The sequence below is a fragment of the Acartia tonsa genome, chromosome 8, assembly GCF_053477335.1.
Source record: "Acartia tonsa isolate MP-2025a chromosome 8, ASM5347733v1, whole genome shotgun sequence".
Lineage (NCBI taxonomy): Eukaryota > Metazoa > Arthropoda > Copepoda > Calanoida > Acartiidae > Acartia > Acartia tonsa.
This window is the reverse complement of record NC_137267.1, coordinates 6,174,082-6,200,782: the sequence shown is the minus strand read 5'-3', so window position 1 is coordinate 6,200,782 and position 26,701 is coordinate 6,174,082. Positions and strand designations below refer to the sequence as shown.

General features: G+C 34.3%; 1 protein-coding gene across 6 annotated transcripts in view; it reads left to right on the top strand.

Annotated features, from left to right (window-relative positions):
• The first annotated feature begins 1,635 nt into the window (after positions 1-1,635).
• LOC145325875 (glutaryl-CoA dehydrogenase, mitochondrial) overlaps positions 1,636-26,701 on the top strand; it is a 30,348-nt gene continuing 5,282 nt past the window's right edge. Inside the window, exons 1-15 of one of the 6 annotated variants that reach the window (XM_080168853.1) lie at positions 1,680-1,833; positions 2,648-2,729; positions 4,710-4,853; positions 5,146-5,250; positions 5,786-5,839; positions 6,392-6,417; positions 6,607-6,702; positions 7,186-7,258; positions 8,058-8,173; positions 8,610-8,692; positions 9,028-9,095; positions 9,681-9,761; positions 10,716-10,784; positions 11,016-11,077; positions 12,608-12,700. In XM_080168853.1, the coding sequence (XP_080024979.1) occupies positions 2,649-2,729; positions 4,710-4,853; positions 5,146-5,250; positions 5,786-5,839; positions 6,392-6,417; positions 6,607-6,702; positions 7,186-7,258; positions 8,058-8,173; positions 8,610-8,692; positions 9,028-9,095; positions 9,681-9,761; positions 10,716-10,784; positions 11,016-11,077; positions 12,608-12,700 (1,151 nt within the window). In that variant the 5' untranslated portion in view covers positions 1,680-1,833; position 2,648. Of the gene's footprint in view, positions 1,963-2,647; positions 2,730-4,709; positions 4,854-5,145; positions 5,251-5,785; positions 5,866-6,391; positions 6,418-6,606; positions 6,703-7,185; positions 7,259-8,057; positions 8,174-8,609; positions 8,693-9,027; positions 9,096-9,680; positions 9,762-10,715; positions 10,785-11,015; positions 11,078-12,607; positions 12,701-26,701 lie in introns of all 6 variants that reach the window. The other 5 variants (XM_080168852.1, XM_080168851.1, XM_080168848.1 and 2 more) reach the window with 5 other exon arrangements.

Here is a 26,701-nt window from a genome sequence, read left to right as displayed (position 1 = left end):
AAACCCGAATCTAAACCTGATTCAGAGAATGAGTAATTCTCCGTCAGAGATTCCAGGAATAACAAACAGCTGTGTACTTTCATACATGAATGCTTCGACATACCATGTACGTCCCCAATGATTATACATAAAAATACCCCTTCTGTGGATTAAAATTACTAATTAACTATTACTTTTATACTAAAGTCCACAAAGTTATCAAGCAACAAATAAGAAAACATTATTATAGGACTTTAGGGACTAGTGTAATAAACAGCCCATTATCCCCATTCTCTCTCTGTGTACATCCCTTCGGTGATAAACAAAATTACTTCTTATTAAGAATTAAATTATTGGTTGATACGTTTGAACACTACCGTTTGAAATTTAACAATCAAAATTCAATAAAAGTAAAAAAAAGTTTGGAGCTCAAGAATAAAATAACTTAATTATACAACTTTGGGTACCAGTGTAATTAACAGTGTAATTTAGTAATGTGCCCTAGTAGTATAGTTATTAAGAGATATAAGTTTTCCGGAATTTTAATGTAGGGAGTAGATTTGAAATCTGCATCAAATTTTAAGGATTTTTTATAAAATTCGTTTTTTGTAAAATTCTTTATCTAAAAGCGAAAATACATTATAAGTTAATTAATTTTGACCAATAGGATAGGTGGATTTTAAACTACCTGCGCTCTAATTGGTTGAATGATGTACGACATCCAATCAGAGCGCAGATTTTTTAAATCCACCAATCACAGATGCCAAAATTAATTAACTTAATTTGTATTTCCGCTTTTAGATAAAGAATTATACAAAAAACGAATTTTATAAAAAATCCTTAAAATTTGATGCAGATTTCAAATCTACTCCCTACATTACAATTCCGGAAAACTTATATCTCTTAATAGTTATAGCCAATAAGAATGAAGGCTATACCTATTACATAAGAATATATTTTAGTTGATTCGCCCCTAGCATCTAAGGGAGAGCGGGGGAGATGAAAAAATAGCTTAAAACTACCCAATATACATTTATACAGCTAATCTAAAAAAGCTCAGCCAATTCTGACAAGCAATTTCCGAGATTTTTAGATTAAGACTAAATATCTTACTTTTTTATATATTACTAGCGGCTTTGCCCCAAGAGGTAATTAAAAGAAATAAATAAAAAAATTGGAGGGTATTTTTGGGGGTTGGGGTGTCTCACCCCCCAAGAAAATAGCATAAAACCACCACAGGTCCAGTAGGTATAAACTCTGAAGATAAAAATCCGATCGGTTCAGTGGTTACCGAAATCTTAAGGGACGGATGGACAGACATCAAGCTACTTTGTATTATAGATAGAATATAAGATGGTTATTAGGCAATTTCATTTTTAAGTCTTAGGATAGTTTTAGGCTAATTTTCTGCCCATTTTCTTTTAATGGAAGGATCCACAGGTAATATGAAATTTGATGGGGTTTTTTAAAAAGAGAGAAAAGATAACGATTTTTTGTTTTAATTTTGAACTTAAAGAATGATTTTTGTAACAAATAATATATCGTTGAAGATATCTTTATGTTAATAGTTGTGGATTCTTCTTCTGTTATAACTTCAAATATTATAACAACCAATTGTTTATAAAATCCTTATATAGACGACGACATTTATATTGTCACAAAACAGCTGACTTCTGTCTGCTTCTAAACAATTCAATTACAAAACAAAACAAACCTTTTCTCCCTTCCCTTTTGGCGCATTTTTCATTCATTTTTAGGTTTTCCCCCAATTGTTATCAATTGTTATAACTAGTTTTATTACGAAACTTGGATATTTTCCAAATTTACTCCGTTGTTTCTCCTAGAGACAATTAGGTGAGGATATATACATAAAAACCCACATTGTTTCTTTAAAAGAAAGGTAGTCTAATAATTTTAGTATTTATCAAGATCTTACTGGAGTTTAAAGTGTCTTTTTTGTGCGTTTTTGATTGAAAATTGTAGGTAACAATTTAAGCTAGAAACGTTAGATTATTTATTTGTTTTTTTTTGTACAGTGAAATATTAATTTAGTTTAATAATTAGTGAAAAAAGATTAGGTATACTTAAGCTTCTATATGCATTAGACGAAAATAAGGATAAAAAGTGTGCAAATATCTGTATTTTGTATTAATCGATGTTGTGCTTTAATTTTTTATTTACCTATTCTACCTAAGAATTTAATCTAAAAAGCTTTTATTATTGCAAGCTAATTTGCCCAATCAACCCTTTCATTGTACGACATTTGCCATTTCAGGTCCTAACTGTTATATTTAAGAAGTGCAAACGTCTAAAATATTTATATTATCAGTTATAAGTATATTTAAAAGAAACTCTATAAAAAAAAACAAATTCAAAATAGTTTACCAAAAAACGTTTTACTGTATACTTATAGACTGAGGGCTATGATCCTATATAGTAGCTTCTAGGGAAAGATATGGTGTCAAATTGTCAATCATCCCCCACCTTCAATTTCAGTTTTAAAAAATTACCTAGGTACCTACCTAAATACGTTTCCAAAAATTAAATTGTATGGCAAGTGTCACACATCCACTTCGTAGCAACCATTTTATCCCTCATGAATTATAAGTATAGTATACAGCTGTCTAAATTTTCAAAAAATAAAATTAATTCTATATTTATTAACAAGGATGACATCTGTGATCGGTCGCGTAGCCAGAGCGGCTCTTCCCCAGCTCAGCAGATCTGTTTCAACACAAACACCAAACCAGGTATTGAAAAAGTTTTTATGTCACAAATGTAAGTATATCAATGGTTCATTTACAATAATAATCCTTTATAAAAGACATACCTATTGAGAGTTATTGAGTGAATGATAATTTTTTGGTTTTTGGCTATTTTATTATAGATCAACCATGCTAAATGCTTTTAATTAATTTTTGCCTTCATTAAATCTACTTTTAGTGGATAGCATTATAAGCCCCCTTTCCCTAATTACTAATCTTAGGAGTACATATTATTTTATTTTTTAAATATTACGCATTTTTATACATAAAAAATTATTATTTAAGTACAATATAATGCAATTTTCAAATATTGCATTTGAATACACACACACTGCACATATACTTGTATACAGAACTGTACTTTGACTTTGAAATTAAAAAAATATTTGAATCAAATATTACATTATAGACAATTTTAGAACATTGAATGCTAGATAATATACAAATTTATGTAACCCAAAGATTTTTCTCGCATTGTTAATAAGTACATTTCTAAAAATGGAGGCTTGTCTACACAGAAAAGAACACGCCTTTCTAACACACATACATTCACACACAAAAAAATAACCAGGGATCTAAAGGACTAAGACAATGGCCGATAAATTGATGTACATCACCAATGATGACACACAAAATTATCCCTTCTGCAGACTACAATGAGTGGTTGAAACGTTTAAACACTCAACTTAATAAACCTATCAATCAAAATCCAGTTAAAGTACCCAACGAATAAGAAAACTATATTATAATACTTTGGGGACTAGTGTAATAAACAGCCCATTATCCCCTCTCTCTCTCTGATTAATTACACATACAGCCAGCTAAGTAGCGTGGCTATTTATAGTCTTATAGTTCTTATTTATAAATGTTTTCGTTTAGGTATTATTCTCAAGAAAAATTTATTTTTAACGAAGGGTAAATTGCACCCAAGGAAAAACTAGCTTTTCGCTGGCTGAAAAATTATGGTGTTTTATTATTTTGTTAAAGATGACAATTTCAAAATGATACCTATTCTTTATTCGTTAGGTATCTGATTGGTTTAGTTAATTAACCGGCCTTTGAGACATTATATGTAGTCTTTCTTCGGTGTAATATCAAGTCCATGTAGTTTAAAAACTTTTGGTTCTAAAATTCATTTTGGTGAAGATATTTTCAGTTAATTTACCTAGGTACATTTTGAGGAAAGCTTTCATTCTTGATTTTTAAAATAGATTGTAATGCAATGGAAAATGTATCTATGTACGTCACAGCGAATCCATAGACGCTAAATAATAGTTCAAAAATTAGAAATATGTTTATTATTTACTTCTATTCAAAACATTACTTAATTTAAATTTTAGATATAATTATACATCTAGTCTAAAAGTAATATTTAAGTAATATGCATTTAATCAATACCCATGAAGTGAACCTACAACTTATTTATGTCACCTATTTTTCAAAAATTAGACTTTTAAAATAAAATATTTGAAATCTGTAACTCCTGAAGCTAAGACACACAACATGCAATGTGACCTGATTACTCCTTTCCTCAAGATATAGGCGTTAATGTTCCCTTTAAAAAGTACTATTGTATTTTAGAAAACATAAGAGATATTTATTTTTCTTTGTAGAAATGAAATTATTTGATGCCTTTAGCTTCCCTAAAAATTTTGCTGTTTGGGGGGGGGGGGAGGCTCTTAACCATTTTCTTTTTAAAAAGAAATGAAGAACATGCTTAAAGGCAATAAGAAGCTTTATTAAAGAATAAAGAGCAATCAAATGGTCTTTTGTTTGGCGAGATCTTAGATAAAAAGTATTCTATCTCTTATGAAAGGATTGATAAGGAAATCAGAATGAAAGTCATCATATTTTCTGAGTTTAAATTATAGAATTTTTCTATCTGATTGTATCAAATTGTAAACATTGAAATTGTCGATAAAAAGTTTATAAACTGACACTGTTCTATAATTCTGTATTTTTTAGGCTGCTGCAGCTGCCAATGTTGCTGCTAGTAAGGCTGCCGCTGACGAGAAGCCAACCTTTGATTACACAGATGCTCTCAATCTTGAGTGCAGACTCACAGATGATGAGAAAATGATCAGAGATGTTTTCCATGATTATTGTCAGGTACAGTTTCTATCCAGGCTTCTGGAGATTAAATTATTTTGTGACTACCCAATCAAGATTTAATAAAAGTACCCAAAGTTTTTGAATAAGGGAAAGTATCTATAAAACTTTGGCTACCTTTGTCATTTATATTACTGTAGCTTTGTCTCTTCCCTCACTATTTTATAACTATGTTTGTCTGTTGTGTTTATGTAAAAATTGGCCCTTTAACAACCGCCCTCTCCCCTCCCCCATCCCCGCCAAAAAAAATTACCCAACCTTTAGTTTTCTTTCATCCTTTTTTACATTGCAGGAGAAGCTGATGCCCCGTGTAACTATGGCAAACAGACATGAAACCTTTGACAGAGATATTATGAGTGAAATGGGAGAGTTGGGCGTTTTAGGCCCCACCATCAAGGTATTACATTTGTTTATGGAAATCAGACAGCCATTATAGACAGGTTTCCGCGGTTATTAAAATGAAAAATTATAAGATTGAAGCATACTTTGTTAGCTCCGAGGGCTTATTGTATTATTTTTATTTAATTCTCGTGGAAAATTGTCAGTAACACTATGATATACATGATTTTTTAGTATTGCTGAGAACTCGTTATAATCCAGCGGATATTAATCAGTTTCGAAGCCATACTGGAAAAGGCTTTCTTTAATTGATTTGAAAGATACCGTAATCTCAGCCAATGAAATTTTTAAAAGTTTTCATAGAAAACGTAACTTAAAAGTATAGGTACCTAAAACGTTTTTTTCCACCAAATTTAAAAAAAAATTTTTTGTCTAAAATCAGATACAGCTGTAATTGATTTAGCCTTCGACTAAGTAAAAAACGCACTAAAGAGAAAAAAGGTCAAAACTTGTTGTAGGTTTAAGTATGGACAGTAGTAACTTTTTCTATTATAATTAATAAATTTTTTGTAATTGCGATATTTTCATTTCAGGGCTATGGATGTCCCGGTGTTTCCTCAGTTGCCTATGGTTTAATTGCCAGAGAGGTGGAGAGAGTTGATTCCAGTTACAGGTAATAATAATCCTCAGTTGCCTATGGTTTAATAGCCAGAGAGGTTGAGAGAGTTGATTCCAGTTAAAGGTAAAAATAATCCTCAGTTGCCTATGGTTTATTTGCCAGAGAGGTGGAGAGAGTTGACTCCAGTTACAGGTAATAATAATCCTCAGTTGCCTATGGTTTAATTGCCAGAGAGGTTGAGAGAGTTGACTACAGTTACAGGTAATAATAATTCTCAGTTGCCTATAGTTTAATTGCCAGAGAGGTGGAGAGAGTTGATTTCAGTTACAGGTAATAATAATCCTCAGTTGCCTATGGTTTAATTGCCAGAGAGGTGGAGAGAGTTGATTCCAGTTACAGGTAATAATAATCCTCAGTTGCCTATAGTTTAATTGCCAGAGAGGTGGAGAGAGTTGATTCCAGTTACAGGTAATTATAATCCTCAGTTGCCTATGGTTTAATTGCCAGAGAGGTGGAGAGAGATGATTCCAGTTACAGGTAATTATAATCCTCAGTTGCCTATGGTTTAATTGCCAGAGAGGTTGAGAGAGTTGATTCCAGTTACAGGTAATAATTCGTATTCCAGTATGGCTTCCAAATTGATAAATATCCGCTTGATTAGAACCGGTTCAGAGCCATACAGAACAGTCATGTAACTTATTATGGACAAGTGTGAGACGATGCGATAAATGACTTTTATTATTTGATACTTTAATGAGAACTGTATTATGATATTAAGTATTTATTATATTTTAGATCAGCTATGTCAGTGCAATCATCTCTTGTGATGTATCCCATCTATGATTTTGGAAGTGAAGAACAAAAGAACAAATACTTGCCTAAGCTTGCAAGGTAAAAATATTTAGATTTTGTTTTCTCTTCAGTAAGTTCAAGCCCTTAAGTAGCAGAGGATAACTTATACATACCTATATAAAATTGAATCTCATAGAAACTAGTTTTTTGCTGACTTTTTGAAGTGCCCAATATTCATAATTAATAGGATTTGCTTTTTTATGGATCTAAATCTGAAAATCGATAATAAGATCAAAACTTCCTAACGTGATTTAGTCTTTTTAATAAAGAATTTGTTTGAGCCTCAGAAATAGTAAACATATAGTTATTTTTCCAAAATGGATACTTAATGATTTATATTTTACCTTTTGGTCATAGATTTTAGCCCTGGAGTTACTAAACTAAATGTATTCTGAAAAAATTTCACATAATCCAGAAATGGTATTCTAGACATAAACATAAAAAAATATTCTGTGACAGGTAACGCCCTGCCTTACGAAGCAGTACATACAACAATATTCTAGATAACATTTACTTATTTAGAGGAGAGTTGGTTGGTTGCTTTGGTCTGACAGAACCTAACCATGGCTCTGATCCTGCACATATGGAGACTAAGGTATATTTACTATATTGCAGTGACGTCTAGGGAGGTTTGGGGGGAGGGAAGATGTGTTAAGTTTGATTATCCTTCCTCCCCCCACAAAAAAAAAACGCTGAAGAAAAATTCAATTCCCTTAAAATTTAAAATATGTAGGTTTTACCTCAACTATCCCAAGAGAAATCTTACTGACCCTTCCTTTTCTTCAAGAGGGCTTGATTTTTAAAAGCGAAGCTTTTCTATAATTATGGTCGGTCCGTCCTTACGTCCGTCCGAGATAGTTAGCTTTTATTCGTTAATTTAGGCTTATTAGAATTGTCCTATCAATTTTAAACTTTGTGTGGTGATTCCTGTAGTATTTAGGTACGATTTAGAAATGTAGCAACTCTATAATTGTTACCAGAATGTCCGTACGTTCATTTTAAACATTTTGATTTTTTTACTTTTTTAATAACAATATTTTATGTGATAAAATCATCTGATTGATTTGATTTTTTGATTACTGATTCCTATTACAATAAGGTACAACATTATGAGCGAAGCATCTCTATAATCAAGTATTAAGAATGTCAGTATGTCCTTAAATAGAATTCCATATTTAAGAAGTTTTGCAACAAATTTACGTATAATTTTGTCAAACCTTATATTTTCATATTTTGTATACCTATTCAGTTCTGACACTCAACAAAAGTTAATGTTCGTCTGTCATATCGTTTCAGAACTTCGCTTTTATGGATGTTGTCATCCTTGTTTAGATCAAAAGACTTAATCTTTAATAGCAGCGCAGCTACTCTACATATAACTCATTTTCTCCTAGGCTAAACTGGAGGAGAGTTCTGGAGTGTACAGACTGAATGGCAGCAAGAACTGGATCACAAATTCTCCCATTGCTGATGTTTTTGTTGTCTGGGCCCAAACTGAAAACGGCCTTAGGTACGTAATTTTAAGCGTCTGCTTAATAAACATAAACCAAACTTTTAAATAAGAATAAGGTTAAAATTTTGTTAAAATTGGATAATAAAACCTTGGCAGCAGTTTGGCAGCTGCAGATTAGCCGTATGGTTGCCAAACTTAAAATTTGCTAAAAAAAGTTTTGTATTTTATTTTATGTTTTTTACTAAGTTATTGTACACAAATACTGTAACGAGGAATATTTAAAACCTAATATATCAAATAGGTAGGTATTTTTTTTAATTTTAAGGGAAATTTGCTAAAGCTATTTGACCATTTTAGGAGTGTAAGATTACCCCGCAATGAATTATTACCAAGAATCAATGCAAATCTACTTTATTATATTACCTAATCCGCGTGCAAGTCCTATTAGAACAAAAATAAAAAGCATTATACTATTATTCAACCATTATTTTAGAGGTTTTATTCTGGAGAAGGGTATGAAGGGACTGACAGCCCCTGTCATCGAAGGAAAATTCTCACTCAGAGCATCTAAAACAGGTTAATAATACCTAGTTTGTTTAAAACCAAGCTTTTCTATAATTAGGGTGGGTCTCTCCTCTTATCATTAATTAAGGCATGTTAGAATTGCCCTATCGAAATGAATCATCTTAAAATCTTAATTTTGTAACAAGTTTATATACAATTTTGTTAAGACACATAAATTGATATTCTGCTTATAATACACTCTATAAGTGATAATGTTTGTTTGTCCTACTGTAGATTTCAGAGCTTCGTTTTTATGGATGTTGTCATCCTTGTTCATCCTTTTGTAGTTCGAATTTTAAAATCAACCGGATTTTTTTCAACTACATACATAATGAATAAAATTTCAGGTATGATCTTCATGGATGATGTTGAAGTACCCGTTGAGAATATGCTCCCCAATGTTAGGGGATTTAAGGTAATACATTTACAGGATTTTCTTTTATTAATCTTAAGTTGCTTTTAAAAATCCAGGAAAAATCCTAGATTTCTCCAAAGAACTGAAGATTGACAATTCTAGAGATCTAAAGGGATAAGGCAATAGATGATAAATTGATATACATCCCAAATGATTAGAAAAAATTACTTATATAAATTAAAATTATTAATTGAAAAGTTTGGACACTCCTAGTTTCAAACTAACCAATCAAAAATCAAAAATAAAATACCCAAAGTTTTATATAAATTTTTGGTACCAGTGTAATTTAAAGTCCTTCTTGCATAATTCCAAATCCAGTACCGCAAACATAAATTTTAAATTATTGAATCGTTTTTACGCTTCTTAGCTGTGTTTTAGTTAAGTCTGCTCCTAGAAAGAAAATACCTGACACATTTAGTTCAGAATAGAGTTAAGCCTGTCACAAGATTTTTAGGCATATCTTGACACAAACTTTTTCCCCCATCAAAATAAACATTTTAATACCTACATATTTTAGGGGGAAAAAATTTTGTTGAATGCCTCTTCATGCGATAATATTAATACCATATTATTTGTCATGTTTAGGGTCCCTTCTCCTGTTTGAATAATGCCAGGTACGGCATCTCATGGGGTGTGCTCGGAGCTGCAGAGTTCTGCGTTCAAAATGTAAGTATAGAGAAATAAATTATTTGATAGATATATGGGTAAACAATGAGATAGTTTTGTTCAATGACATGTATTTATTTTTTTGTAAAGCTGGATTCAGCCTTTAAAACGTGAATAATGTACATATATCGATAGAAAGAGCAAGAGGGGGGAAAGTTTTGACACATTTGCGTAAACAGTGAGTATAGGCTTTATCATGGGACTGAGAGGATAGGTTATTAGGGATAAAATCATTCTTATATGATAAACTTTCCCAAGCTTTAAGATTTTTTGGATAGGCCTCCAAGTTTAGGAGCTGGAGGCTTTCATTCAGGAGCTGTAGGCCTCTAGGTGGTCCTTGGACAGGTAAAAATTTAAAACCAAAATTAAAAAAAAAATTGAAGAGTCAAAGGTCATTTTATAAAACAAAATATGCATGTTTTTAAATGTTATTTACATATTTGAAGAAAAAAGATGCATATTTTGTTTAAAAAGTTGACCTCTATCTCTTCAAAAAAAAAAATATTTATATTTTAACATGTCCAGAGACCAACCTGGAGGCCTATCCAAAAAATCTTAAAACTTAGGAAAATTCATCATATAAGAAAGATTTTCTTTTATAACCTATCGTCTCAGTCCAAAGATTAAGCCTATACTCACTGTTTACGCAAATGTGTCAAAACTTCACCCTCCTCTTAAATAGATAAATAGATGAGTAAAGACAGATATATAGACGTATAATGAGATAAAATGAGATATAGTTTTGACGGATGTATTCCCTTTACAATCTTTGTTAATTGTTATATTCAGTCCATATCATTATATTTGATAAAAAGGAATCCTGTACTTATAACCCCTCAATTAAATTATTCTCAATAAATCTGTTAGGTAGTTTGTGATAATTTATGCAAAAGATAGAAAAATGTCTCATTTCTTATTTTTGTTTTATGTCTCAATTTGAATATTATATTACAGGCAAGAAATTATGTAATGGACAGGAAACAGTTTGGAAGACCTCTTGGTGCCAACCAGCTGATACAGAAGGTATAACTTCATTTTTTTTCTTGTATAGTGAAAAGGGGAGGGGGGTTAGAAAGTAGTGATTTTGTTTTGGATCCCGGAAAATGCTGGTCCAAATTAGAAAAGATTTTCAGAGAAGCTTTGTAAATGTCTGGGGGTGGTTTTAGTATATATTCTAGACCTATCCCACCCTCCCCTAGATGGTAGGAAAAGCAACTAGTAAATATAAATACTAATATACTATTTCAATTTCAGAAGCTAGCTGATGCCGTGACAGAAATTACACTGGGTCTTCACTCTTGTCTTCAGCTTGGAAGGTACTATTATGTTGTATTTAGGGTTGGGCCGGATATCCGGTCTGGCCGGTTATCCGGCCGGATATCCGGTCCTTTTCAACATCCGGTCGGATACCGGATATTAAAACTATCCGGTAACGGCTGATTTTTGACGCCGGATATCCGATTATCTGGCCGGATATCCGATAATTTGCCGGATATCGGACGTTGGTTAGATATCCGGCCGTAACCGGATATCCAGGTTTAGAAATCAGCCGGATATCCGGAATCTGGTATAAGGCCCAACCCTAGTTGTATTGTTGTATGTCTCTAGTGTTCTTATTCATGTGTAGGGATAAAATACAACCATAACATATGGATGTTTTTAAAAGCGAAGCTTTCCTATAATTAGGGTCGGTCCGTCATTCCGTCTGAGATGGATAGCTTTTTTCATTAATTTAGGCATGTTTGAATTGTCCAATCGATTTCAAATTTTGCATGGTGATTCCTGTAGTAGTTAAGTACGATTTAGAAAGCGTAGCAACTCTATAATCATTACCAGAATGACCGTACGTCCATTTTAAACATTTTGATTTTTTACACTTTTAACAACTAATTTTTATGTGATCTAATTATCCGATTGTTCTGATTTTTGGTATACTGATTCCTAGGACAGAAAAGGACAATATTATAAGCAAAGCAACTCTATAATCAAGTCCTAAAAATGTAAGTATGTCCATAAACATTATCCTGTATCAAGAAGTTTTTCAACAAATTTACTCACAATTTTGCTTTGACTCTTATTCATTTATATTCTAATTTTTCAGTTTTGACACTATACAAGTGTTAATGTCCGTTTGTCCTACCGTTTCAGGGCTTCGCTTTTATGGATGTTGTCATCCTTGTTTTAATATGACATTAACGACCTTACATACCATTTTGCCTCATTGAGGCGGGCTTCTCCTTTGTTTTCAAGTGATCAATTAGAGGATTCAGATCATTATCCACTCATAATGGGATGCGATATTCAAACACCTAATAAAGGATATTATGCTTAGTAACATTCAACAGATAACCAACCCTTTGATTGAACAACCTTTGTTTAGAAGTACTAACAGTGCATGGACATGAGTTGTGCCTGTTTATGGACTGCCTGCGTAGTTAGTTTAGTTTTCAGTAAAATTATCCCCTTGATTAGAACAAAAAAAAGAACGTTAGATCTATAAAGTCGTTTTTATTATCTAGGATAAAATAACATCAAACGTCCTTCTGTCCGTCTGTCGAATGACACATAAACTTTTGTTTATCTGCCTTATTGATTTTATCGTACTTGTTCAGAATGGATATAGAATATACGTGGAGGATATAACAGGAGAAAAATTGTCGTCAATTTAGGTTACAATTCCCCCCCGCATTTATTGGTCGGGCCGTTTATCCAGTAGGTGGAAAGGGTATGGGGTAAAGATGGAGCATGTGGGATATCGTTATGTTAGCCCGCTACAGAGTTCACTTTATTATAGAACACGAAAATCTGGTGTAAGATCCAATTAACAATAAATCCATTTTGTTTAGACTGAAGGATGAGGGTAAAATGGTGCCAGAGATGATTTCTATCCTCAAGAGAAACAACTGTGGCAAAGCCCTGGCAATTGCCAGAGAGTGCAGGTATAGTGTTGCCAATAAAATTTCTTTTTTTAGAGCAAAGCTTTTCTATAATTAGGATCAGTCCGTATGTACATAATAGCTTTTTAACAATTAAATTGATAATATCAAAATATTTTATAAATGCAAGTCACGGATTGCTTTACAATTTCAAGAAATGAAATAAGAAATTAAAATGCACTTTGTCAAATAAATTAATGGGTAAATTATTTTTTTTTTTGCATTTATTCTCCATATTAGGTGCCTCTTTCATATTTAATGTTACGGTTCATACCTAACACATTTACAAGTTAACTTACACATTTGCAAAAGAAAATATGGTTCGTTTTTAGGATCTTTATAGGTATACCATTTATTTTTCACCAAATTTTAATGATTTAATCGCTTTGCATTGAATGTTTATATGAGCAAAAGCTATATATGTGACGAGTAACTCACAAAAGGTCCAAATAATAAACTTACGTACTACATATTATCTGTTTATTTGCAAAGGTGACAAGCTTTTTAAGTCAGCCTTTTTACACAGCTTACACCAACAATGAAATTAATTTGGAAAAAATCACGAAACCTATATAAGTGTTTTTCAGCTGTTGTTGGTGGGCAATACATCGTAAAATTGACGACCTCTCCATTTGCCCCCCAAATATTATTTTAGATTTTTTTTCGCTTGTTGGTTATACCTTATTTATACCTGCTTTTTACATACAAGAAGTTGTTAGCTTGTTATTTTGCTGTACTATCTAAGAACAAAAATGTCCTAATTAAATTCAGTGTTGCGGATCCGCATTTTTTTGAGTCCAAGGATCCGGATCCTGGGGTATAAATTTATGGAAAAATCTACCTAAATTTATATAAAATAGTCACTTACAAAATTTTGAAATATCTGGTAACCTTGTTAAGATCAGCTGATTCACTCCCACACTCTTCTCTCTCACATTGTATACTAGAGTTGGCTCGATATAATTATCTCCCTATTGGCTAGTTTTCTATATGCATATCTATTTCTCAATAAATCTATTTTCCTCACCCGGCATTACTATCTAAAAGAAAGTAAATATTTAATAATCTAAATGATTTTAAAAAGATTTTTTAAATTATATTTTTTTCTTTACATTACCATCACCAAAGGGTTAATGATGATGATTACAATTTTAGTTTAATATTTGAACACACAAAGTGTCGCCACAATCGAATTCTTTTAAAATAGAGTTTTCTTAAATTTATTATATTATAAATCTAAATTTTCTTTTTTATGATTAGAAATTAAATACATTGATATAAGGTATATAGCAACATGAAATTAAAAAAAGGAATTTATTTTTAATAAAGTAAAATAATGGGTCTTATCGTTCTGGGCAATGAGAGTTTATTATGGATTATTGGAGCACTATGAGTTTTAAACAAATATTCCTTGGAAAACTTGAGCTCGTTTATAGACATTTATTTCCTATATAGATCTGACATGGATCTTGAAGCAATTAAGCAGGCTGTTTTACATGTTAAAAATTGGAAGATTTCATTAAATAAAAGGGGTATAGTCCTTTCCATGACATCGCTCCATATGGGGCGATGATTTTCTATAGCTCCTTCAAGGAGCTATAGCATAGCCTCTTATCATATGGAGCGATGTGATAGCCCCTTTTAAGGAGCGTTCATATCGCCCCTTATGATAAGAGGCTATGCTATAGCTCCTTCATGGCCTCTTAATAGCTCCTTTAAAGGGGCGTTCATATCGCCTCTTATGATAAGAGGCTATGCTATAGCCCCATGATGGCTCCTTTATAGCCTCTCCATCGCCCCTCCGTAGTCCCTTACCTTAATTTATATAACAACCCACTTGATGGCCCCTACATCGCTCCTCCATCGCCCCTTCTCCAAATTTATATTACATTGTACTTTGATGGCCCCTACATCGCTCCTACATCGCCCCTTCATCGCTCCTACATCGCTCCTTCATCGCTCCTTCTCCAAATTTATATTAAATTGTACTGTGATGGCCCCTACATCGCTCCTACATCGCTCCTTCTCCAAATTTATATTAAATTGTACTGTGATGGCCCCTACATCGCTCCTACATCGCTCCTTCATCGCTCCTACATCGCCCCTTCATCGCTCCTTCTCCAAATTTATATTACATTGTACTTTGATGGCCCCTACATCGCCCCTCCATTGCCCCTCCATCGCTCCTACATCGCCCCTCCATTGCTCCTTCATCGCTCCTTCTCCAAATTTATATTACATTGTACTTTGATGGCTCCTACATCGCCCCTCCATCGCTCCTACATCGCCCCTCCATCGCTCCTACATCGCTCCTTCTCCAAATTTATATTAAATTGTACTGTGATGGCCCCTACATCGCTCCTACATCACTCCTACATCGCTCCTACATCGCTCCTTCATCGCTCCTACATCGCCCCTTCATCGCTCCTTCTCCAAATTTATATTACATTGTACTTTGATGGCCCCTACATCGCCCCTCCATCGCTCCTACATCGCTCCTTCATCGCTCCTTCTCCAAATTTATATTTAATTGTACTGTGATGGCCCCTACATCGCTCCTACATCACTCCTACATCGCTCCTACATCGCTCCTTCATCGCTCCTACATCGCCCCTTCATCGCTCCTTCTCCAAATTTATATTACATTGTACTTTGATGGCCCCTACATCGCCCCTCCATCGCTCCTACATCGCTCCTTCATCGCTCCTTCTCCAAATTTATATTAAATTGTACTGTGATGGCCCCTACATCGCTCCTACATCGCTCCTTCATTGCTCCTACATCGCCCCTTCATCGCTCCTTCTCCAAATTTATATTACATTGCAACTTGATGGCCCCTACATCGCTCCTACATAGCTCCTCCATCGCTCCTCCATCGCTCCTTCATCGCTCCTACATCGCCCCTTCATCGCTCCTTCTCCAAATTTATATTACATTGCAACTTGATGGCCCCTACATCGCTCCTCCATCGCCCCTTAATAGCCCCTTACCTTAATTTATATAACAAAGCTCCTATATGGCCTCTCTATCGCCCCTTAATAGCCACTTAATTTAATTATATAACATTGCCCCTACATAGCCTCTCCATCGCCCCTTAATAGCCCCTTACCTAAATTTATATAACATAGCCCCTACATAGCCTCTCCATCGCCCCTTAATAGCCCCTTACCTTAATTTATATAACATAGCCTCTACATAGCCTCTCCATCGCCCCTTAATAGCCCCTTACCTTAATTTATATAACATAGCCCTACATAGCCTCTCCATCGCCCCTTAATAGCCCCTTACCTTAATTTATATAGCATAGCCCCTACATAGCCTCTCCATCGCCCCTTAATAGCCTCTTACCTTAATTTATATAATCCTTACCTTAATATATATAACATAGCCCCTACATAGCCTCTCCATCGCCCCTAAATAGCCCCTTACCCTAATTTATATAACATAGCCCCTACATAGCCTCTCCATCGCCCCTTAATAGCCCCTTACCTTAATTTATATAACATAGCCTCTACATAGCCTCTCCATCGCCCATAATAGCCCCTTACCTTAATTTATATAACATAGCCCTACATAGCCTCTCCATCGCCCCTTAATAGCCCCTTACCTTAATTTATATAGCATAGCCCCTACATAGCCTCTCCATCGCCCCTTAATAGCCTCTTACCTTAATTTATATAATCCTTACCTTAATATATATAACATAGCCCCTACATAGCCTCTCCATCGCCCCTGAATAGCCCCTTACCCTAATTTATATAACATAGCCCCTACATAGCCTCTCCATCGCCCCTTAATAGCTCCTTACCTTAATTTATATAACATAGCCCCTACATAGCCTCTCCATCGCCCCTTAATAGCCCCTTACCTTAATTTATATAACATAGCCTCTACATAGCCTCTCCATCGCCCCTTAATAGCCCCTTACCTTAATTTATATAACATAGCCCTACATAGCCTCTCCATCGCCCCTTAATAGCCCCTTACCTTAATTTATATAGCATAGCCCCTACATAGCCTCTCCATCGCCCCTTAATAGCCTCTTACCTTAATTTATATAATCCTTACCTTAATATATATAACATAGCCCCTACATAGCCTCTCCATCGCCCCTAAATAGCCCCTTACCCTAATTTATATAACATAGCCCCTACATAGCCTCTCCATCGCCCCTTAATAGCTCCTTACCTTAATTTATATAACATAGCCCCTACATAGCCTCTCCATCGCCCCTTAATAGCCCCTTACCTTAATTTATATAACATAGCCCTACATAGCCTCTCCATCGCCCCTTAATAGCTCCTTACCTTAATTTATATAACATAGCCCCTACATAGCCTCTCCATCGCCCCTTAATAGCCTCTTACCTTAATTTATATAATCCTTACCTTAATATATATAACATAGCCCCTACATAGCCTCTCCATCGCCCCTAAATAGCCCCTTACCCTAATTTATATAACATAGCCCCTACATAGCCTCTCCATCGCCCCTTAATAGCCCCTTACCTTAATTTATATAACATAGCCTCTACATAGCCTCTCCATCGCACCTTAATAGCCCCTTACCTTAATTTATATAGCATAGCCCCTACATAGCCTCTCCATCGCCCCTTAATAGCCTCTTACCTTAATTTGTATAATCCTTACCTTAATATATATAACATAGCCCCTACATAGCCTCTCCATCGCCCCTAAATAGCCCCTTACCCTAATTTATATAACATAGCCCCTACATAGCCTCTCCATCGCCCCTTAATAGCCTCTTACCTTAATTTATATAACATAGGCCCTACAAAGCATCTCCATCGCCCCTTAATAGCCCCTTACCTTAATTATATAACATAGCCCCTACATAGCCTCTCCATCGCCCCTTAATAGCCTCTTACCTTAATTTATATAACATAGCCCCTTCATAGCCTCTTCATCGCCCCTTACCTTAATTTATATAACATAGGCCCTTTATGGCTCCTGTACAGCCTCTGTAATTGTATTGCCCCTTCATTATAGAAGGTAGGGCATTAAGGTAAGGAAGGAATGTGACCCTCTACAGTTTTAAATTTAAGTTTTAAAAGGATGACAAGGATGACAACATTTATAAAAGCAAAGCTCTGAAACGGTAGAAAAAAGTTTAAAGGAAGCCTGCAAGAAATACCACGCTTTAACTGCTGAAAGACTGCCACAAGTAGACCAAATACCCCAAATTTGAAGCCTTCAGCTTCTATAACAAAAAAGTTCTAGGCATTTTAAAATGACATTTTATGTACAATGGAAATTTTGAAAGAATTGCAATGCTCATGTTGAAAACTTTAAAATTAAACTACGTGGCCTAGAAACAAAATTATAAGCTTATTTTTTTTGTCATAAATTTAGGTTTCCAGTAACTAATTATATTTTTACAATAAAAATACCCATTTTTATAGTCAAAATCATTAAAAAAAAATAAGTTTTACTTGCGTTGTACCGAATGTACTGTAGCCAATCAGAAGGCTGAATCAGCTTAACAACCAATCACAGCTAAGCTTGTATTAGTTTACCCCTTTGTTTCCGCTATGATTTTCGTTTAAAAATGCAATTTAAATCGATTTTTTTCATAGATTTTGACTATGAAATGTGGTGTTTTTATTGTAAAAATGTAATCAGTTACAGGCAATCTAAGTTTCTGACAAAGATAAGGTTATAATTTTATGTCTAGGCAACGTAATTTAATATTGTTTTTTCTTTTATGAGCATTGGAAATCTTTCAAAAATTCCATTGTACATAAAATGCTATTTTGAAATGCCTAGAACTTTTTTGTTATTGAAGCTGAAGGCTTATAATTTGGGGTATTGGGTCTTCTTGTGGCAGTCTTTTAGCAGTTAAAGCGTGTTATTTCTTGCAGGCGTCCTTTAATGAACATTAATAATGTAGAGTGTCAGAACTGAATAGTCAGAACATAAATTTAAAATTCGAAACAAAATTGTAAGTAAATTTATTGAGAAATTGCTTACATGCAGGAAAATGCTTAAGGACGTACTCACATTTTTTGGACTTGATTATAGATATGATTCGCTTATAACATTCTATTTTGTTGTCCTAGGAATCAGTATCCCAGAAATCAGATTAATCGGATAATTTTGATACATAAAAATTTGTTGTAAGTTAATAATTAGTATGCTTAAAATGGACGTATGGATATTCTGATAATGATTATAGACTTTCTAAATCGTACCTTTCTACTACAGGAATCACGTGCCTAAATTAACGAAAATAGCTAACCGTTACGGACGTACGGACTGATCCTTAATATAGAAAAGCTTTGCTTTTAAAAAGTTAAAAAGATTTTTTGAGGGGATGGGGTAATATTTTTCTTGGGGTGAATTTTCTGGGAGGGTGGAGATACCCTCCCTCGAAATAATTATAAACCCTCTATGAACTTAAAAGAAGCTTCACTGTAAAGGAGAACCATATAGGTTCAGCGGTTAGCTTTTCTACAGACAAAAAAAAGATTACTACTTTATATAATAGGTTATGAAAAAGGAAAAAAAAGCAAGATAACAAGGATAACAACATTCACAAAAGCAAAGCTCTAAAATCAGGAGGTCAAACATAAATTTTGTTAAAATTAGCGTAAATCTATAATACAAAGTAGAATGATGTCTGTCCATCCGTCTGTCTGTCTGTCCGTCTGTCTGTCCGTCTGTCTGTCCGTCTGTCTGTCCGTCTGTCAGTCCCTTAAGATCTCGGTAACCACTGGACCGATTATATTCTACTATTCAGGGAATATACCTACTGGTCCTGTGGTGGTTTTAGGCTATTTTCTTGGGGGGTGGGATACCCCCAACCCCCCCAAAAACAAAAAAATCCCCCCCCATTTTTTTTTTTGCTGAAGATTTTCTTGGTCCTATTACGAATTTCGCCAAAAAAAAATTTTATCACCTCTTGGGGCAAAGCCCCTGAGGCTAGGGGCGAATCTGCTAGTATAGAATATAGTAAAAGGGCATAATTTTATTTTTAGTATTTGATTATAATACTAAACCTTGTTGTCCTAAGAAACATTACTCCAAAACCCAGATGAATGGGACAATGATATTATACAAAAAAATGGACGTACATACTTTCTAGTAATGAATATAGTATTGTACCCAACTGTTATAGAAATCATTCTGCAAAGTTTGAAATCGATAGGATATTTATAACATGTCTAAATTAAAGAAAATGTCGTCTAACCGTTTGGACGTACGGACAAACCAATCCTTACTATAGAAAAGTTTCGCATTTAAAAAGGAAAATTATAATGAAAATATAATGAATTAATAAAATAAATATAAATAATATAATAACATAATGAAATAAAGAAAAAAAAAAACTAAGAGAATGAAATTTTTTAGTTAAATAGAAATTTGAATAAGGATCATATAATGGACAAACAGACAAAGTAAGTTATAGAGCAGACTTTAAGAGAATATGCTATTACTCAAAGATTATCACGAAACCTAAGTCTTTTGAAGCATAATTGAGAGACAGACAAAATAATTTATAGACTGGATATACATATGTCATGGGAATATTCACTAAAAATCTCAACAGTCTATCTTTAACAATAGCAGAGAAAACCACATGCTTAACTTAATGAGAAGAGCAATGACGAAAGGACTAGCCCTAATTGTAGAAAAGTCTCTCTTTTAACAAAAAAAGTATTTTTTTTGGTCTGAAGCTTAAAAATTTCATAAACTGACTAAATTCTCCATTTAAGGGAAGCTTCACATAGGTCATGGGATGGTTTTTTGCTTTTTCATTTTCAGATTTAAGCCCCTAATTGGTTTAGGCTATTTTTCTGCCTCCTTACATTAAAAAGAGCGCAGCTGCAAGTGAATAAGAAAAGAGAAATATAAAAGAAGAATACATATTATCCTATTATATAAAGTAGTAAAACATAAACAAACGTTGGAGTGGACAAACCTAGGAATGGGACAATCGTCGGAGTGGACATTGCTTATGTAAAACGCAGGAGTGTCTTTTATTTTATTTATAAGATAAAAATCTTTCAAAACAAAAAAAAATCTTGAATATCTTTTCTCACAGACTGAAATTTTAAAATCAGTCTAACAGTTTTCCAAAGTAGGTAAGTTCTATCGAAAGGCAAAGGTTTGAAACAGATAGAACATTTCATTAAACTAAAACATATTTTTTTGTCACATTGTTTACAACTGTCAAATATGTTTTTTTATATGCCTAACCCCTGCAGGGGGCTTATTTGTATATTTATATCTTAACCTAACCTAACCTGTGTAGAAATAACTAAACAAATGTTGTTGAAACCTAATTTTTAAGATATTATAGACACTTCTGCGTTTTACTTATATAATGTCCACTCCGACATTTGTCCGAAATATCCTGTGTTTGTCCACGTTAGTAAGGCTTTCTGTTCTGAAACTTAAGATCTCAATAACTACTAAACAGATTGGGCTTTCTATTTCAGGTAAGCTTAATATTTGTCTTGTAATGGCTTTAGGCTATTTTATTTTAAGTCGAGGGATGGTTTTAGGCTATTCTATTTTAAGTCCTGGGAAGGCTTTAGGCTTTTATTCATTCCCCTTTGAATACAGAGCCAATAGATGCTGGGGGTGTAGCCGCTAATCGATATACAAAGTTTTTTTTTGTCTGTAGCAAAGGATCTCGTTTGCTGCTAAACCGATATGATGTATGTCTGTCTGTCTATACCGTAGGATCTTGCTAACCGCTGAGTACTGAGATGATTTTAAGATAGTTTATTTTTTTTCCTTATAATAAAATAACAGGATATTTGTCCATAAAAAGCGAAGCAATATCTTAATTTTTGTTGTTGGAACTGTTATTCAGTTGATTATACCAAGGATCTAAAGGAATAAGACAATGGCCGATAAATTTTTATCCATCCCTAATAACGATACACAAAATTGCAACACTACAACCAAAATATGACAAAAGTCCCCAAAGTTTTGAGCCAACGAATAAGAAAACTTCATTATAAAACTTTGGAGACTATTGTAAAAATTGCCTAATGTTTCCTTTATCCCTGAGATTATACAGACTATCCTTAAACTAATATTTACATTAAAGTAACAGGATGTTTATCAGTATCAACTGAACCGATATGCTTCTCCTTTACATTGAAGCTTATTTTACTCGCAGGAAAAGTTTTCATTTTGGGGAGGGGACTAACACTTTCAGCCCCCGGAAGGTATCACTTCCCTTAAATTCTTAACCTTCCCCCTCCCCCCCCTCTCCACCACATCTATTCATTAAAGTACTCCTAGGGTCATCTATGGGATTAGCCGTTAGTGACTTAAAAATAATTCAAGTGCAATGATATATTTACCAAATTAATACGATAATTTTGTATACATTTTTTATGAAAAAAAATTATTTTGCCAAAGGCAGCCAAAAAATAAGCAGCAAATATTTCAAAAATGCTCTGATAATCAGAGATCTACAGGGATAAGACGATTGTCGATAAAATGATATATATACATATATACAGTGTGTTTTTTTATGAGAACTTTTTTGAAAGCAATTTTACCTTACTTATAGTTATTAGAATTTAATGATTAATGGCTTATTCTCTTCTTTTTTATAACCTTTAATAGAAAAGCAAAAAATATTTCAGTTTTTATTCAAAAAGTACAGTAAATTAAAAAATTTAAAACTTAGGTGTCAACATCTAAAAATGGTTTTAGTGCATTTTTCTTATAATCTACCTTTGCAAGAATGGCTGCAAAACGCTTCAAAGTTGAGATATTGAGCTAAAAATTTATATAGATACTACTTGTGACATGTACTAGAACATTTTGAAATTTGAAGGCCATATCTCAACCAGGGAGGGAATACTGGCCCCCCAATGTACTCCCTCCATTCTTGGAAAGGGTAGAAGATTTGAGCATAAGAAAAATGCGCTAAAACCATTTCTCGTATTCATTTGAATCCGGTGGATAGGAACCGGTTCTCATCCATACGAAAAAACTATGTCTAGCATCGTATTATATCCAGCTTTCTACGAATATAGATATGTACAATCATAAGATTAAACCCAGTTTTTTTAGCCGGTGCCTTCTGCACCTCGGGGCTAAAAAAACTAGTTTTAATCTCATAATTGTACTTTCTATATCCGCGGAAAGCCGTTTATAATACGATGCGAGAAATAACTATTTTAGATGTTGACACCCATGTTTTGAAATTTTGAATTTACTGTACTTTTTAAATAAAAACTGAAATATTTTTTTGCTTTTCTGTTAATGGTTATAAAAAACGAAGAGAATAAGCCATTAATCATTAAATTCTGATAACTATAAGTAGGGTAAAATTGCTTTCAAAAATGCTCTCATAAAAAAAAACACTGTATATATATGTATGTTTATATATTAATTATTCCCATTGATGATTCACAAAATTACCCCTTCTTTAGTTTAGAATTAGTGGTTGAAACATTTAGACACTCAACTTAATGAACTAAACAATCACAAAACAATAAAAAGTCCCCAAGGTTGTTAATCTAACGAATAAGAAAACGGTATTATAAAACTTTGGAGACTAGACAGCACTCTTGGATAAGCCAACTTATAACACTTTGGGAACTATCCTAATCCTCCCTGGCGAAATGACAATGAGATTTTTTGGTAAATTTGTGGCAAACTTTATTCTTAATAAATTAGCACTTGGCAAAATTATACTGGAGAGATATTTCATTGAAGAATAAATTTTTTTTTTGCCCAAACTTTTCGTCAGCCAATAATAACAGATAAGTTAAACATTGTAAAAATAATATAGTAACTTAACTCGAGTTGTCAACGGCAGAAATTAGGTCCTGAGATGGTTTTAGGCCTGGAAAGGTTTATAACAATTTTATCTGTATTTCTTAAAATAAATTAACAGAATCTTTGTCTGTATGTATGAATGTCTGTCTGTACCGAAGGATCTTGCTAACCGCTGAACCAATATGGTTCTCCTTTACAGTGAAGATTCCTATAGGTCCTGAGATCGTTCTCCTTAATAGGGTAGCTTCTCATAGGTCCTGGGGAGGTTAATAACTATTTTATTTTAATCCTTATAATAAAGTAACAGGATCTTTGTCTGTATGTATGTCTGTCTGTACCTTGCTAACCACTAAACCGACATGGTTCTCCTTTACAGTGAAGCTTCCTATGGGTAATGAGATGGCTTTAGGCCATTTTATTTTTAATCCTTATAAAAAGTAACAGGATCATTGTCTGTATGTATCAAAGAAGATCGCTAACTGCAGAACCAATATGGTTCTCCTTTATAGGGTAGCTTCCAATAGATCCTGGGAAGGTGTATAACTGTTTTGAAGGAGGATATAAGGGGCTATTAAGGGGCGATGGAGAGGCTATGTAGAGGCTATGTTATATAAATTAAGGTAAGGGGCTTTTAAGTGGCGATGGAGGGCTATTAAGGGGCGATGGAGAGGCTATGTTATATAAATTAAGGTAAGGAGCTATTAAGGGGCGATGGAGAGGCTATGTAGCGGCTATGTTATATAAATTGGCTATTAAGGGGCGATGGAGAGGCTATATAGGGGCTATTTTATATAAATTAAGGTAAAGGACTATTAAGGGGCGATGGAGAGGCTATGTAGGGGCTATGTTATATAAATTAAGGTAAGGGGCTATTAAGGGGCGATGGAGAGGCTATTTAGGGGCTATGTTATATAAAATCGGGTAAGGGGCTATTAAGGGGCGATGGGGAGGCTATGTAGGAGCTATGTTATATAATTAAGGTAAGGGGATATTAAGGGGCGATGGACAGGCTATGTAGGGGCTATGTTACATAATTAAGGTAAGAGGCTATTATGGGGCGATGGAGAGGCTATGTAGAGGCTATGTTATATAAATTAAGGTAAGGGGCTATTAAGGGGCGATGGAGAGGCTATGTAGGGGCTATGTTATATAAATTAGGGTAAGGGGCTATTTAGGGGCGATGGAGAGGCTATGTAGGGGCTATGTTATATATATTAAGGTAAGGATTATATAAATTAAGGTAAGAGGCTATTAAGGGGCGATGGAGAGGCTATGTAGGGGCTATGTTATATAAATTAAGGTAAGGAGCTATTAAGGGGCGATGGAGAGGCTATGTAGGGCTATGTTATATAAATTAAGGTAAGGGGCTATTAAGGGGCGATGGAGAGGCTATGTAGGGGCTATGTTATATAAATTAAGGTAAGGAGCTATTAAGGGGCGATGGAGAGGCTATGTAGGGGCTATGTTATATAAATTAGGGTAAGGGGCTATTTAGGGGCGATGGAGAGGCTATGTAGGGGCTATGTTATATATATTAAGGTAAGGATTATATAAATTAAGGTAAGAGGCTATTAAGGGGCGATGGAGAGGCTATGTAGGGGCTATGCTATATAAATTAAGGTAAGGGGCTATTAAGGGGCGATGGAGAGGCTATGTAGGGCTATGTTATATAAATTAAGGTAAGGGGCTATTAAGGGGCGATGGAGAGGCTATGTAGAGGCTATGTTATATAAATTAAGGTAAGGGGCTATTAAGGGGCGATGGAGAGGCTATGTAGGGGCTATGTTATATAAATTAAGGTAAGGAGCTATTAAGGGGCGATGGAGAGGCTATGTAGGGGCTATGTTATATAAATTAGGGTAAGGGGCTATTCAGGGGCGATGGAGAGGCTATGTAGGGGCTATGTTATATATATTAAGGTAAGGATTATATAAATTAAGGTAAGAGGCTATTAAGGGGCGATGGAGAGGCTATGTAGGGGCTATGCTATATAAATTAAGGTAAGGGGCTATTAAGGGGCGATGGAGAGGCTATGTAGGGCTATGTTATATAAATTAAGGTAAGGGGCTATTAAGGGGCGATGGAGAGGCTATGTAGAGGCTATGTTATATAAATTAAGGTAAGGGGCTATTAAGGGGCGATGGAGAGGCTATGTAGGGGCTATGTTATATAAATTAGGGTAAGGGGCTATTTAGGGGCGATGGAGAGGCTATGTAGGGGCTATGTTATATATATTAAGGTAAGGATTATATAAATTAAGGTAAGAGGCTATTAAGGGGCGATGGAGAGGCTATGTAGGGGCTATGCTATATAAATTAAGGTAAGGGGCTATTAAGGGGCGATGGAGAGGCTATGTAGGGCTATGTTATATAAATTAAGGTAAGGGGCTATTAAGGGGCGATGGAGAGGCTATGTAGGGGCTATGTTATATAAATTAAGGTAAGGAGCTATTAAGGGGCGATGGAGAGGCTATGTTATATAAATTAGGGTAAGGGGCTATTTAGGGGCGATGGAGAGGCTATGTAGGGGCTATGTTATATATATTAAGGTAAGGATTATATAAATTAAGGTAAGAGGCTATTAAGGGGCGATGGAGAGGCTATGTAGGGGCTATGCCATATAAATTAAGGTAAGGGGCTATTAAGGGGCGATGGAGAGGCTATGTAGGGCTATGTTATATAAATTAAGGTAAGGGGCTATTAAGGGGCGATGGAGAGGCTATGTAGAGGCTATGTTATATAAATTAAGATAAGGGGCTATTAAGGGGCGATGGAGAGGCTATGTAGGGGCTATGTTATATAAATTAGGGTAAGGGGCTATTTAGGGGCGATGGAGAGGCTATGTAGGGGCTATGTTATATATATTAAGGTAAGGATTATATAAATTAAGGTAAGAGGCTATTAAGGGGCGATGGAGAGGCTATGTAGGGGCTATGCTATATAAATTAAGGTAAGGGGCTATTAAGGGGCGATGGAGAGGCTATGTAGGGCTATGTTATATAAATTAAGGTAAGGGGCTATTAAGGGGCGATGGAGAGGCTATGTAGGGGCTATGTTATATAAATTAAGGTAAGGAGCTATTAAGGGGCGATGGAGAGGCTATGTAGGGGCTATGTTATATAAATTAGGGTAAGGGGCTATTTAGGGGCGATGGAGAGGCTATGTAGGGGCTATGTTATATATATTAAGGTAAGGATTATATAAATTAAGGTAAGAGGCTATTAAGGGGCGAT